We start from the raw sequence: 12,439 nt of genomic DNA, 5'->3' as shown, positions 1-12,439 counted from the left end.
GCCCTAACTCAATTGCTCAAGTTGTACTCAGTCATAATTGTAAGTTGATTTGAAGTGGCAGCTAGATACAATTGTAATTGCACCCATTGCATCACAAAGGAATAACAGAATCAGAACCTTCAAATACAAAACTACAGTATTATGAATAAAGCCATATATTTAAAAGAAGCTATATACACACAAAACAAAATAAATAAAAAGTCAACATGACCAAGTGGCTAACTTTGCTTTATTACAAATGCATCCAACCTTACCTCTTTCCTCATGACGAGGAGTCAGATCAAGACCACAGGAATCTACACCTCAGGAAGATCCAGCTGGCTGGACATGATATCCAGAACACAGAGCTGCCAATAGCCAAGAGGGTGGATGCAGCTTATGTCCTTGGAATTCTAAGCTATACTGGTGAGTTTACATATGAATTAAGACATGTATCCATTATGAACAAATTGTTAAAACAAGTGAAAATCTACAACTGTTCTCAATCTGAATTCAGACCTTAATTTTAGTATAAGATAGCTAATGAATCAAATTTCAAAAGTATATATAAAAACAAAAACAAACAAAACCCCTCACTGCTGGCAAAAGTATTAACCAACCTAATAAAACATGACAACTTATCTAGGAGGTTATGCAGCTGCAAGAGAAGGTGGAGAATTTATGCAAACCATGGTGGACTTCCTGAATACACCCAACCTCTCAGATGCACAGATCACCACAGTTCTGGAAGGACTGAGTGGAGTCTGCCATCTTCATGTTTCCAACCAGCTTTTGGCCCATTCCATGGGTCTACTCAACATCCTGCAATTTTTTGTATCTCCAACTAGTCAGCTCTCCACCAAAGCCAAGCTCTGGAGCTGTTACCTCCTCAACATTCTATGCTGCAACATTCCAGTCATCAAAAGCCTAAAGAGTTCACCAGGCCTCCAAGTGAATCTGGAAAGTTTACAGAACCTCAACAACTGGACTAGTTGGGACAAAAACTATGCTGAGGAGTTGCTCTACATTTTAGAATTCTGGCCACCCAGCTATAAACCTTGACAGACACCCTAGGAGTCAAGATACATAAAAAGAGAACTGAGACTTAATTTTTATAAAAAAATACAATGTCCAAGTTTACATATGTACAGTGCAAGAAATGCACACAAGAGCCATTAAAAAGGTCAGTCTGAACCTACTTACAGCAACAAATTAAAATAAAAAGGAACACCATTAAAACCAGGAAGGTAAATTGCACATCACATCTTCCAAAAGAAAGGGTAGGTCAAATTAAACAGCAACAACTCAGGCACACAATATGGTGTCTGTTATTCAGGAATGACCAGGGAGGGTGGAGGAAAAAACAAAAAAAAAACACTGGCTTTTTGCATCTGAGGCAGCGTAGTCTTCCTTTTGTAGCACATCCTTAACTCGGTGCACTTAGTTCTGTTTGCACTCCCCTTCATAACTTATTTTCCTCATGACATTCTTCATCCTGACCCTCATCACATTCTTCATTCACATCTGCATCTTCATCAAATGGGTCAAATGCAATCTCTCGCAGTTCCTCCAGGTTGTCTGGACTTTTCCCAGTTAACCTCTTCAAGCAAATTAGTCAGTCAGTCATTCAGTCACATACTGGTAACAGTGCATCAAGTACTACAGAGCTCAATACTTGCCTCAATCATGTCAGCCATGTGTTGGACATGCTTTGCTAGTTCTTGTAACTCATCATTCTCACTTTTCAGCTGAGCAATCTGTTCATCCTTGGCTTCTATCCCTTTGTGCAGCTAGTGTAAAAAAAAAAAAAAAAAAAAGTTACATATATTCATGTATGAGAGAGAGAGAGAGACCCACTATATCCTTATACATTGTCATGACTAAATCCTCCCCCCTCTCAAACAGCAGATCTGATCAAATTCACCCACCTTTTCATTCTCCTGAAGAACACTGAACAGGGCTTTTCGTCGCTCCTCTGCCAACTCCTTCCAGTAAGCAGATGTAGGGGTTTCTGAAAGATCTGCAGTTATGCCTGTGCCATGGAATGGCCAATATACCATGAAAAACCCTGAACTGACTAGGTGACATTCTGGAAAATTACCTTTGACCATCAACTCATAGGCTTCCTGAGTGACTCCCTCAGGATGGTTTTCATTTTTTGGATCTGTAGATTTAATTGCCACTTCTGCCTTAACCCTCTTTGAGCCCTTCACCTGGTCTGCACCACATAGCTTCCTTTTAGGAACAGTCTTCCCAGTCTGGAGACAGATTACAAAGAGGAAAGGACTTGGCATTCAGATCTGAAAAATTCATACGTAACTGAGTACAGTTACTTATGAATTTAGCAAGTAATTTGGTAATTAAAAATGTATCAAATTATTTACATCTTGGACCTCCTTTATCCTTTCAAAACGCTTATTCACTGCAGATGGCTGAAGAACTTGAAGTGTTCTCCTCCCTGATGCACATGATCCTTTAGTCTTAAACAAGAACAGGATATTTAGAATATGCAACAAAAATAAAAAAATAAAAAGGGGGGGGAGTAGTACAAGTGTAATTTGTACTATAGCAAACCAGGTGCCCTGCCTTAAATCTTACTTTAGGTAGTAAGAGGGCTCTCCTTACAGCATGTCTCAACTGCCAAAGAGGTACACCCCTCCAAGCATACCATAAACACTACCGACCTACCCAATTCTTCTCCACTTACAGTCTTGTTAAACTGTCATTGTGAGACAGAAAACAGTGTGGTAGCTGAGAAGCCCTGCATGACCCCAGGCCCAGCAAGCGTGGGAAAGGGGCAGGGCAGTTATCAGCTGCACAGGGCAAACACCTCAGATTCCCACAGGCAGCGATTGGTCCTTTCAAATCGTTATCTTGCTGCAAGATTCTTGAACAAAATTACTGTGGGAACTAGCTCTAAAAAGCTCATTATAGCAAACTACAAGTTAAGACCAAGTTAATATTTTCACTCAATACAGTGTCCATCTAAACCACGGTCACAGGTTTAAATAGCAGTGCACAAATGTACCAAGGTGGGCTCATGTTGGCAATGATTAATTCAACTAGAGAAGGAGAGCTGTTAAAAGACAGCAACACTCATGTACATGGATGACTGATGTGGGAACCTCTTTTTTGAAGAAAAAAAAAAAGCATTTTAATTATATCCAACACTAAAAACTGACCATTTTGAACAGAGCCAATAGCAGCCATTTCGCGGTTAAAACGTAGGGGCGCAAAGTGTTTGTGTACAGGGACATGAAAGGTATCGATATGCGTACCAATCACTTCTCAAATTTATCTAGCTAGCTGCCTACCTACATAATCCCGTAACGATCTTTAAATGTTTTTTGATATGAGGATAAATTACTTACCTGTACGTTTTCACAAGGATTCTCCAGGTGCGTCATTTTTCTGACAGCACTCATTTCTCCGAGGTTGCCTATGTACAAGTAAAGACAGCTGTAACTCGAAGCCCAGATAACAGCTACCCAACGCCACCTACCTACATTAACTATGTTACCTTCCTTAATATAGATAGCTAGTGCTATTCCTAGCTTCAAAACAATTGCTTGATCACTGGCTGATCTGTTCGGAAAGTGGGCATAGCTAGAAAGGATTTAAGTCGTGACTCACGATTAAACATTTTGCGAGTTACCACCAAACTAACACTAACCAACCCCCTGGCCAACGCTGCACGTTAAGCGATCAAGACAACGTTGTTTCGTTGGTTAACCGAGCTAAGCTAGCTAGGATAGCTAGCGGGTGCGAAAACGCCGCTAACCACAAGGCAATTAGCGTTAGCTGTTTAGCTTGCTAGCCCCCAACCCCTGAAGCTAACTACCTAGCTAGTCATTCGTTAAGTGCGCCATACTATGCATATAAGCGAACTAGTTAACCGGTTTGTTGATAAACTAAACTGCGATCAGAAATAAATAACGTTAGCTAAGCAAGACAACGCACGATAACCTCACGAATTTTAACCATCAAGTCTAACAAGGTCCTTCTCTAGCGATACCTAGGAGGTACAAAAATACCCAGAAATAGTGATTGTGGGCATGTCCCCTCCCATTACAGCCAAAAATAAATCAACTTACCTAGTTACTAAGATATCAAAGTGCGAACATATCATTAGCTGATTCACTCACCGTATACGCTGTTCATTTCCAACACTGCCACGATTAAAGAAACGCGCCAACGCCACGAGCTTAAGTAGCGTTGTTATGCTTGATCACGTGATCCCGAACTCGCGCGGTACGTTGATTTAAACGTCGTCAGGAAAGCACACGCATGTAAATCCTCTGATGGACTAATTTATGGGCTTTCGAAATACGATTCTGGAATACGTAGTTTGTAGATGTACACAAATTGCATAACACAAACTAAATATTTTATTCTATTTCAGACTGAAAGTACCGTCAACAGTCTAAATCCCTGCTCTGCTAACGTTTGCTATATTAAGAGTTTACTTGAAACAAGTGATGTAAGAAAACATGTAAGATAAATGCATTAAAGTAACCTCACTCGACGGAGACCATCGAACATAAAGTGTGAACATGTATTGTTTTTGCAAATGTTTCAGGGGTACCTGTCATTAAAAATTATATCAAAGTTTGTACAAGGTTTCAAGCGCAATCAATTACGGTTGTCAGAAATAGAGGTTTTGCTTATATGACATCTAATGGAGAGATGAACATAATCCCGTTCTTATCTATAACTTATTTTAACTTTCAAATGCAAAAGATTCTCCAATTGCTGGGAGATTTAACGGCGAATAACATTCGAATACGTGTGCCTATATTTCGCTGGAGCAGAGTTTGTGACTTTTATTTTGAAAAGGACATCTGCTTGCAGTGGTCTTTCCTGCCTCAGATGTTCGTCTTCACACGGAGCATTTGTACCATAGACTATATTTTGTCTTTACACATAACGTATGCAGTCGTTGCGCTTGTACAAATAAATATATAAATGGCGCGTGTTACCCTCAGAACAGTTACCTTTCTAAAACGTCAACAACAAAATAAATAGAAAAAACTTTTAATTCACGTGTCCGTCACGTGACGTCTGCAATAGGTTGCCAGATATAACTTTTTATAATCGGAGTTTTTGGAGCTAGTCAAAAGGTAGTTACTATTTATGAGCACATGAATATTTTCAGCTTTATTGCTGTTAATTTAGAAAATAATCATTCTCTAAGTACAAAAATAATATGGAAAAAGAGGAGTACTACGTAACTGATTATCCATGTGACACTCATCTAATACACTGATTCAGTTAATGAGCTCCTAAAGGATTATCCATAATTTCTTAAACATTTAACTGAAACGGAAATCACCGTGTGCCTTTTTTAGCGAGACCTGGCACCCGCTGTGCATTTTAGGAAACCTGGCAACCACGTGCATTCAGACTTGTGCGACGTTCATCGACAGCCATTTTGAGTTGTTTGTTCAGTTAGAGGCGAGGGTTTGTTGTTTGCCACATAGGGATTAAGGCTCGAAGATTCGAAGAAGCGCTCGAGAGACATTTTAAAACCACTATTTTGTAATCATGGGTCCACCGCGAAGCAAATATAGTCGTTTATTATCCGAAAGAAGGGAGCGTTTCAATTGGTTTGTCAATTTATCTTGACATGGCATGGGTGGTTTGGATGGTTGGTTGTGACGACTGAGGAAAAACTCGAAAACAACGCGACAGAGAGAGAGAGAGAGAGAGAAAGAAAGAAACAAGCTGGGCAGCAATTAATGTTAAGCTTTCGCACAGGAGAGTAGTTATTTAGGAACAGAACGTAAGGTTGTAGTTCCTGGTTGAAGTAATTACAATAGTTGGTGCATTCGCAAAATGACAATGCCGTAATGGCCAACACGCGGGATGAACTAAACTAGCCACGCATTTCCCTGACATTTGCTGGCGTAGCTAGCGAAATAGCTAGCTAGTGAAGTACAGATCAGCTAAAGAACAGGCAGAAAATGTAACAGTTTGGTAGTAAGATAACCGATTACAATTTATTTGAAATGTAGCTAATGTTAAGCGAACTCGGCTGTTGTTGGCGAAGCGTGCAAGCAGCTCAGTTAGCTAGCTAACCTAGTTAAGTTAGCTGGCTACGTTAGCTGGACAGGCACAAGGAGCCTAAGAATGATGACATACAGCAGTGGCACTACAACAGTCCGTGGGTCAATTTCCTGGTCATAAACCCAAGATGTCGAGTAGTCTCCGTGTTATTGTATCTGGTGCCAACGCCTCCAGGCGTCTACATTTCTCTGCCATGATCGCCTTTATCTCCGTCTTTCAGTTGTGTGTTGCTGAGACAGTTTAATGCATCGATATGTATACAAACAAGTCGTGTCGTGTAAGAGAGTCCAAAGTCCGCAGAAGTCAGGTCTTCTAAGATTTTTCTTTGCCTTTTCTTTTAAACTCGCTTCAGGTAGCAGACTCCAATTTCAGCCAGAGAGCTACTTTTCCATTAAAAAAAGTTTCCGGCATGGATTGCGTCACGGAGGTCATTTGTTTTACAATAACATTTATAAAATGCATAGTTCATATTTGTTGAGCGCAGATTTGCAGTAGTGAATTTTGTTTTGTGACATTGATATGTGCTTGATCGTTCATTGCTTAAACATGGTATGGTTCAGACAGAATACAAATTAAGCCCCATGTGCACTACCCATATTGATCTGAAAATGGCTTGATTGCTGTTTGGTAGACTTATTTCTTAATTAGTTAGTGTATTTTACAGGGAGTGCCGGATTTTTTTTTACCTATTGAAACGTAATTTACACAACGTGGCCTGTTCTTGGAGGCTTTGAAAGAAAGCGAGTAAAGAAAGTAATTGCTATATAACAATGGGAGACCCAACCTCTCGACGAAATCAAACGAGAAACCGACTCCGTGCCCAGCTACGGAAGAAAAGGGAATCTTTGGCTGATCAGTTTGACTTCAAAATCTACATTGCCTTCGTGTTTAAGGAAAAGGTGAATTTATGTTTCATTACAGTGAGATGGGTTATTCCTTATAATTGCAGATAGGCAGTTTTTTTTTTTTGTTTGGTTTTTTTTTTTGGTGCTGCTGCAAATATTAAATCGGTTAACTGGCTATCTCAGATCAGACCAAACAGAAATTAGTACTCCAAGTATGTTTTTAAATGTCGACTAGGATAAGGACTTGGCTTCATTATTTTATCAGGCTTTGACACATTTGTAATAGTGAACTGAATTACAATATGTAATGCTAAATCTTGAAGTATACCACCTTCATGCTTCTGGTGCAAGTAAGATATATCAATAAATATGGCCTTTAAATAACTTTGATATATTTGTATGGAAAGGTTGGAAAGAAAAACAAGGCAGTATTTTACAATTTTTATTTCATGACATTGGTGTGTATTTCACAGCTCTTTTGTCCAAAAGTCAAGACTACAATAGGATGAATGGGAGGGAACATTTCTTTTAAATAATTTAGTCTACTATTAAAACAGTCATCCATCTCATTAGTCATGCCTACTTTGTAAAATCCCCCTTTCTTATTTGTTTAGTGTGGTGTAATGAAATATAACGGTTTGATTATTGTTTTAACTATCTCTATTACTTATGAGCAGAAAAAGAAGTCTGCCCTTTTTGAGGTAGCTGAGGTGGTACCTGTCATGACCAACAACTATGAAGAAAATATCCTCAAAGGAGTGAAGGATTCAAGCTACTCCTTAGAAAGTTCTTTGGAACTTCTTCAAAAGGATGTTGTGCAGTTGCATGCCCCTCGCTATCATTCAATGCGCAGGGTAAGAGATGTTGGAGGAAATTTTTGTCTAAGACTTGAATTAACAGAATTAACCTTTTATCACTAATAGAGCTGCATAATATGGACATAATATTCACAATTTTCAATATGTGAATGCTTTGATTAGTCAATGTGCAAAATAGTTGAGATTAGTTAGGATGTCCTGGTAAGGGCTAGACACTTTATTTACCAGTATTTTATCATCAACCCTGACTCTGTAAGGTACTCATCATTATGATCCCGATACTTAACAAAAAAAGCTTCCCAACAACGTCTGTCAAACAGTGGATTCCTTAAATCTTATTCTTTAATCCTTAAATCTCTTGTGATAAAACTGATATGAATGCACTGTAATATTTTGGTATTTCTATTGTTGTAGATTTGAGGAAGTAGTCTAACAGTTACTTTAAATGTTCTTTACACATTCAGCCTACCCAGACCTAAGACTGGACAGCTGACTTTTTGTGAGCAATAAATATTTTAATATTGGAGTGTATATCTCGAATTCTTTGCTTTTGTCACATTTATTGCCTTTCTTCCTTGCTGTAAGTTCCATACAGCATCTGATGAAATTTCTATAATTTTGTGAACAAACTGTTGTTGTGATCTCAGCTGATTGTGATCTCACTATTGTTTCAAAATGTACAAAGGATGTAATAGGTTGCACCCAGGAGATGGATTTCATCCTATGGCCCCGCAACGATATTGAGAAGATAGTCTGTCTTCTTTTCTCCAGATGGAAGGGAGCTGACCATGAACCATTTAGGCCTGTTCAGGTGACTTTGTTCTACACATCAAACAAGCTTGAAGCTTCATAAGATGTTCATAAATGTAAGACACGTACTCTGCCCCTTTACTTTTCTAATTGTATTCAAAGGCCAAGTTTGAATTTCACCATGGAGACTATGAGAAACAATTTTTGCATGCTGCTGGCCGTAAGGACAAGGCTGGAATGGTTATGAACAACCCAAATCAGTCTGTGTTTCTTTTCTTGGACAGACAGCAATTGCAGGTTGGTATTTTAAAACAATTAAAACAAATGCAGGAAGACTGTTTATAGGATGGGAATTTGAAAGCATGTCACTTATATGCACTCTTTCGACAGACTCCAAAAAACAAGGCCACAGTTTTCAAATTGTGCAGCCTCTGCCTCTACCTGCCACAGGATCAGTTGACCTGCTGGGGGGTTGGAGATATTGAAGACCACCTTCGTCCATACATGCCAGACTAGGAGAGAGATGGAAGACTCCTCTGCAGCAAGTCGACCCTATACACATCCCTCCAGTTAAATAGAATTGAACTTGTGCTTGGAACTCTCCTTTTTGTTAACCACTCATTTTCATTCTGAGGTTAATTTAGTCCTTTTTTGGTCCTTCGTACCAGCCCATTTTGGTTTGGTTCACCCATTTGCCCTTTCCTTTAGCTGTCTGATTTTATTTTAAATTGCATGAACATTGTTTTTGAGTGGTTGTCCTCATGGAGCAGCACTGTCAACACCACCAGTCACAGAAGGAACTCTATATGGGGGGGTGGGAGACCAAAGCAAGCAAACCATTGTTCCTTAAATGTGGTTCCTTAAACCAGTTCTGATATCAGTCTCATAAGTGGATAGCTAACTTGGCTCTTATTTTAGAGGAGAAGATATTTTTAAGAATGACAATCAGTGAAAGAGGATTACATGGCCTGAATAGTCAGTGAAAAGGCTAGGCAAACATTACTTCGAATTTATTTGGTGTAGAAATTGCTTCTCATTTTCAACTGCCTTAGTTTTGCTGGACATTGTGTGTCATTCCTTGCCTGTAAGTTGTCTTAACAGTTTTATCTGAGGATATGGACAATTTTAATAGTCTGGAGTCAGTTTTTTGGTGGGTTGGTTTTCTGAAAGTCAATGTTACCAATCAAGCAATTCATGCTACTGCTATCTGATTTTGTCTTTGGTGGTGGATATTCAGTGGGAAATCACTGCTTAAGTTCATGTAACAAAATTATTGTGGAAAAACAAACATCATTAAACTGTTTGATTTTTTTTTGACAAAGACCTTGAGTACTAATAATTACAGAACTGTGCATTTTACATTTATGCCATTTTTTTTGGGGGGGGGGGGGGGTACTCTCAGCACCCCTCCCCCCAAATACACACACAGGCCCCAATCTCTTTTTTAGGGTCTGAAATGTGACGTTTGAATGTTTGTCTTTAAATACTACTGACCATATCCTAATACAGTGCAAATGTTAATTTTGTCTTTGTTTTATTATGTCATTTCAGAAAGTATACAGTACAAAATGAACATGGTTTCAATATTTTGAATACTGAATTGAAGGTTCTTGATCAGCTGCCGAGGTGCTTTGTGTGCCTTCCCTGAGCAATTATCTTCCCGGTAATCTTGTTTGTTATATCCACAGTAGCAAATGCCAGAGTTTTTCCTTGCTTTAAAACCTGTGCGGTGATCAAGATATCTTCTCCAATTTTAGCTGCATTCATATACCTGTAAACACAAAAGAGTCAGAGATAGAGTTGTAAACTATAGTAAATTTGATAATTCGAAGTTAGAAAAAAAAAATGGATACATGATTGAACCCATCCTGTTAAAGGCAACTCCTAATTCCTCTTCCCACAAAAACCTTACGTGATATTCATGTCGACACTGATACCGGGTTCTCCTTTCTCAGTGTGCATGAGGGCAGTAGTAGAAATGATGTCGACAAGAGTGGCAGTCATTCCCCCGTGAAGCGTTCCTCCTCGGTTAGCGTGTTCCTCTTCCACCTTCATCTCACAGACAACTTTACCAGGACTAGCTGACACGAGTTCAACCTGCAGGGCCGTTCGTGACAACGTTAGCTGATTTGTACATACAATCTGAGACAGTGGTAACGCTACAAGCTATAACATCGCTACTTTTGCTAGCTAGGTAACCAGTTATTAATGTGAGGGTCGCACATGGATAATCATTATTCAGTGTTACGACATTAAACTACGTACTGTCACCGATGATTAACTTCGAAATCGAAACAAAATTAAACGGTTCCTCATCCAGTGTTCCTCATTCAGAAAGCGAGCCGTTGAGAAAACGTCGCAGGATCAACGCTGATTCACTTTTCAACACCGAAACAAGATTCGACAGTGAATCAACCTTGATCAATGACATTGATTCAGCGGTGAATCAACATTCACATGTCAGCTGGGTTTATTACTGTGTTGAAAAGTAAGACGTCGCGACACCAGCGATGATGCACTTTTCGAAATCGAAGCAAAATTCGACGATTCCTCATTCAGCGTTGAAAAGCAAGACGTCGCGGTATCAATGTTGATTCACTTTTGAAAATTAAAACAAAATTCAGTGGCGAATCAACTTAGAGCCACGGCGTTGATTCAGTGCTAAACATTGAAATGTCAGATGGGCACAATCACTCACCTTGTTTAAAACGCGATCAAATCCAGGGCTCTCCACGAGGAAACGCATGACTTGTTTCAATGTTTGTAAAGACGAGGCCATTTTCCACTTGGATTTAAAAAACAAATTAAGGATATTAAGAAGGGCTGTCAACAGCACGCGAGGGCTCCCGGTCTCCGCAGATGTGGGCGTGACAAAATGCAAGCGCGTGAAAATATTACTGGGGCGTGTCAAAAGGTTACTCTTATTGGCCGAATAAGGGCCAAAAGGTTACTCCTATTGGCCGAATAAGGGCCAAAAGGTTACTTTTATTGGCCGAAGAAAATTCTGACAGTTACACAGTGAGACAGTGAGAGGGTTGTCGAATTCCTACTCCTTGGCAGAATGTTACATACGCCCAGGGGCACGTCTTCATTACCTTTAATTAATACGTAGAATATAACTTCATGCAGTTAGAATACAGGTCTCACTCTATTTTTAAACAAAATTAGGTTATTAAAAGAAGCAAATATTCACCGTCGGACTGTGAAACCATCAGCCTAACTACTCAGATGCAGACCTTACAACTCGCGAGGTATGATGAATATGCAGCTAACTATTCACAAAAAAAGAACCACACTTCAAGGTAAAACAGCGCCTTCATTCAAGAAAATATATCAACAATACCTGGAGATATTGCTGGCAAAATCTTTTATATAACAGATAAAAATAACTTCATGCGTGTCATTATTTCATTTTATATAATTTTTTGGCTTCATTTTATCCTAGAAAACGCCTTAAGAAAAATAGGCACTCGCAATTTATATCAGAGTATATATGATAAAGCATTTACGGATCTTACCTTGGAATACAATGACTGTTTTTTCCCACAAATTTGCACCAAAATTGCAATAATTTTTCGCCAGGTGCAATTCTGTCTTTACCTCACTTATAGTTTTTGAATTTGAAGTGTCTTCTCTAAATACTGTAAATAAGTTAATAAGTTAACTGTTTAAGTATATTATGACAATGCAGAAGGAACACACCCATATTATTCGTATGTATATCAAACAGAGCGGACACATTGGATTCTTTATATTTTATTTAGTATAAAAAGTAGACAGGGAAATAAATTGAAAATAATTACAACCAAGGTACAATAAAATTGAAGTACAATATTTTGGGTGCTATGATAAACAGGGTTTTATGGAGCTATAAATATATGCAAAGATTTAACAAAGAATTCTAATATATAATATATTAAAATTATGTGCAATTGTTTGCTCAGCTGGGCTGAAACTGATGTGCTTTGACTTCAGAGACTG

The 12,439-nt window shown here is 38.8% G+C and overlaps 4 protein-coding genes across 5 annotated transcripts; 2 read left to right on the top strand and 2 right to left on the bottom strand.

The window, feature by feature from the left end:
• Window positions 1–206: 206 nt before the first annotated feature.
• On the top strand, window positions 207–1,041 carry LOC113575050 (armadillo like helical domain containing 2). Its single transcript, XM_027006346.2, has 2 exons — window positions 207–405; window positions 626–1,041. The coding sequence occupies exons 1-2, from the start codon at window positions 207–209 to the stop codon at window positions 1,039–1,041; spliced, it is 615 nt and encodes a 204-aa protein (XP_026862147.1).
• A 37-nt stretch (window positions 1,042–1,078) lies between these two features.
• Window positions 1,079–4,229, bottom strand: gmnn (geminin DNA replication inhibitor). 2 transcript variants are annotated; one of them, XM_027006383.2, is made up of 7 exons: window positions 4,125–4,229; window positions 3,351–3,418; window positions 2,364–2,459; window positions 2,081–2,237; window positions 1,908–1,999; window positions 1,659–1,769; window positions 1,079–1,579 (listed from the first exon to the last, which is right to left on the bottom strand). In XM_027006383.2, the coding sequence occupies exons 1-7, from the start codon at window positions 4,138–4,140 to the stop codon at window positions 1,442–1,444; spliced, it is 678 nt and encodes a 225-aa protein (XP_026862184.2). In that variant the 5' UTR covers window positions 4,141–4,229; the 3' UTR covers window positions 1,079–1,441. The 2 variants fall into 2 exon arrangements, with proteins under 2 accessions (XP_026862184.2, XP_026862185.2); XM_027006384.2 differs by having other exon boundaries at window positions 1,908–1,990; window positions 4,125–4,228.
• Window positions 4,230–5,401: 1,172 nt separating this feature from the next.
• Window positions 5,402–9,781, top strand: c8h6orf62 (chromosome 8 C6orf62 homolog). The gene is made up of 5 exons (XM_027006353.2): window positions 5,402–6,944; window positions 7,568–7,744; window positions 8,394–8,519; window positions 8,621–8,755; window positions 8,849–9,781. The coding sequence occupies exons 1-5, from the start codon at window positions 6,816–6,818 to the stop codon at window positions 8,972–8,974; spliced, it is 693 nt and encodes a 230-aa protein (XP_026862154.1). The 5' UTR covers window positions 5,402–6,815; the 3' UTR covers window positions 8,975–9,781.
• A 194-nt stretch (window positions 9,782–9,975) lies between these two features.
• acot13 (acyl-CoA thioesterase 13) lies at window positions 9,976–11,327 on the bottom strand. The gene is made up of 3 exons (XM_027006354.2): window positions 11,157–11,327; window positions 10,371–10,555; window positions 9,976–10,229 (listed from the first exon to the last, which is right to left on the bottom strand). Exons 1-3 carry the CDS (start codon window positions 11,235–11,237, stop codon window positions 10,073–10,075), a joined length of 423 nt encoding a protein of 140 aa, XP_026862155.1. The 5' UTR covers window positions 11,238–11,327; the 3' UTR covers window positions 9,976–10,072.
• Window positions 11,328–12,439: the final 1,112 nt, after the last annotated feature.

Source organism: Electrophorus electricus, chromosome 8, assembly GCF_013358815.1.
Source record: "Electrophorus electricus isolate fEleEle1 chromosome 8, fEleEle1.pri, whole genome shotgun sequence".
NCBI classification, from domain to species: domain Eukaryota; kingdom Metazoa; phylum Chordata; class Actinopteri; order Gymnotiformes; family Gymnotidae; genus Electrophorus; species Electrophorus electricus.
This window is presented reverse-complemented; position numbering and strand designations above follow the sequence as displayed.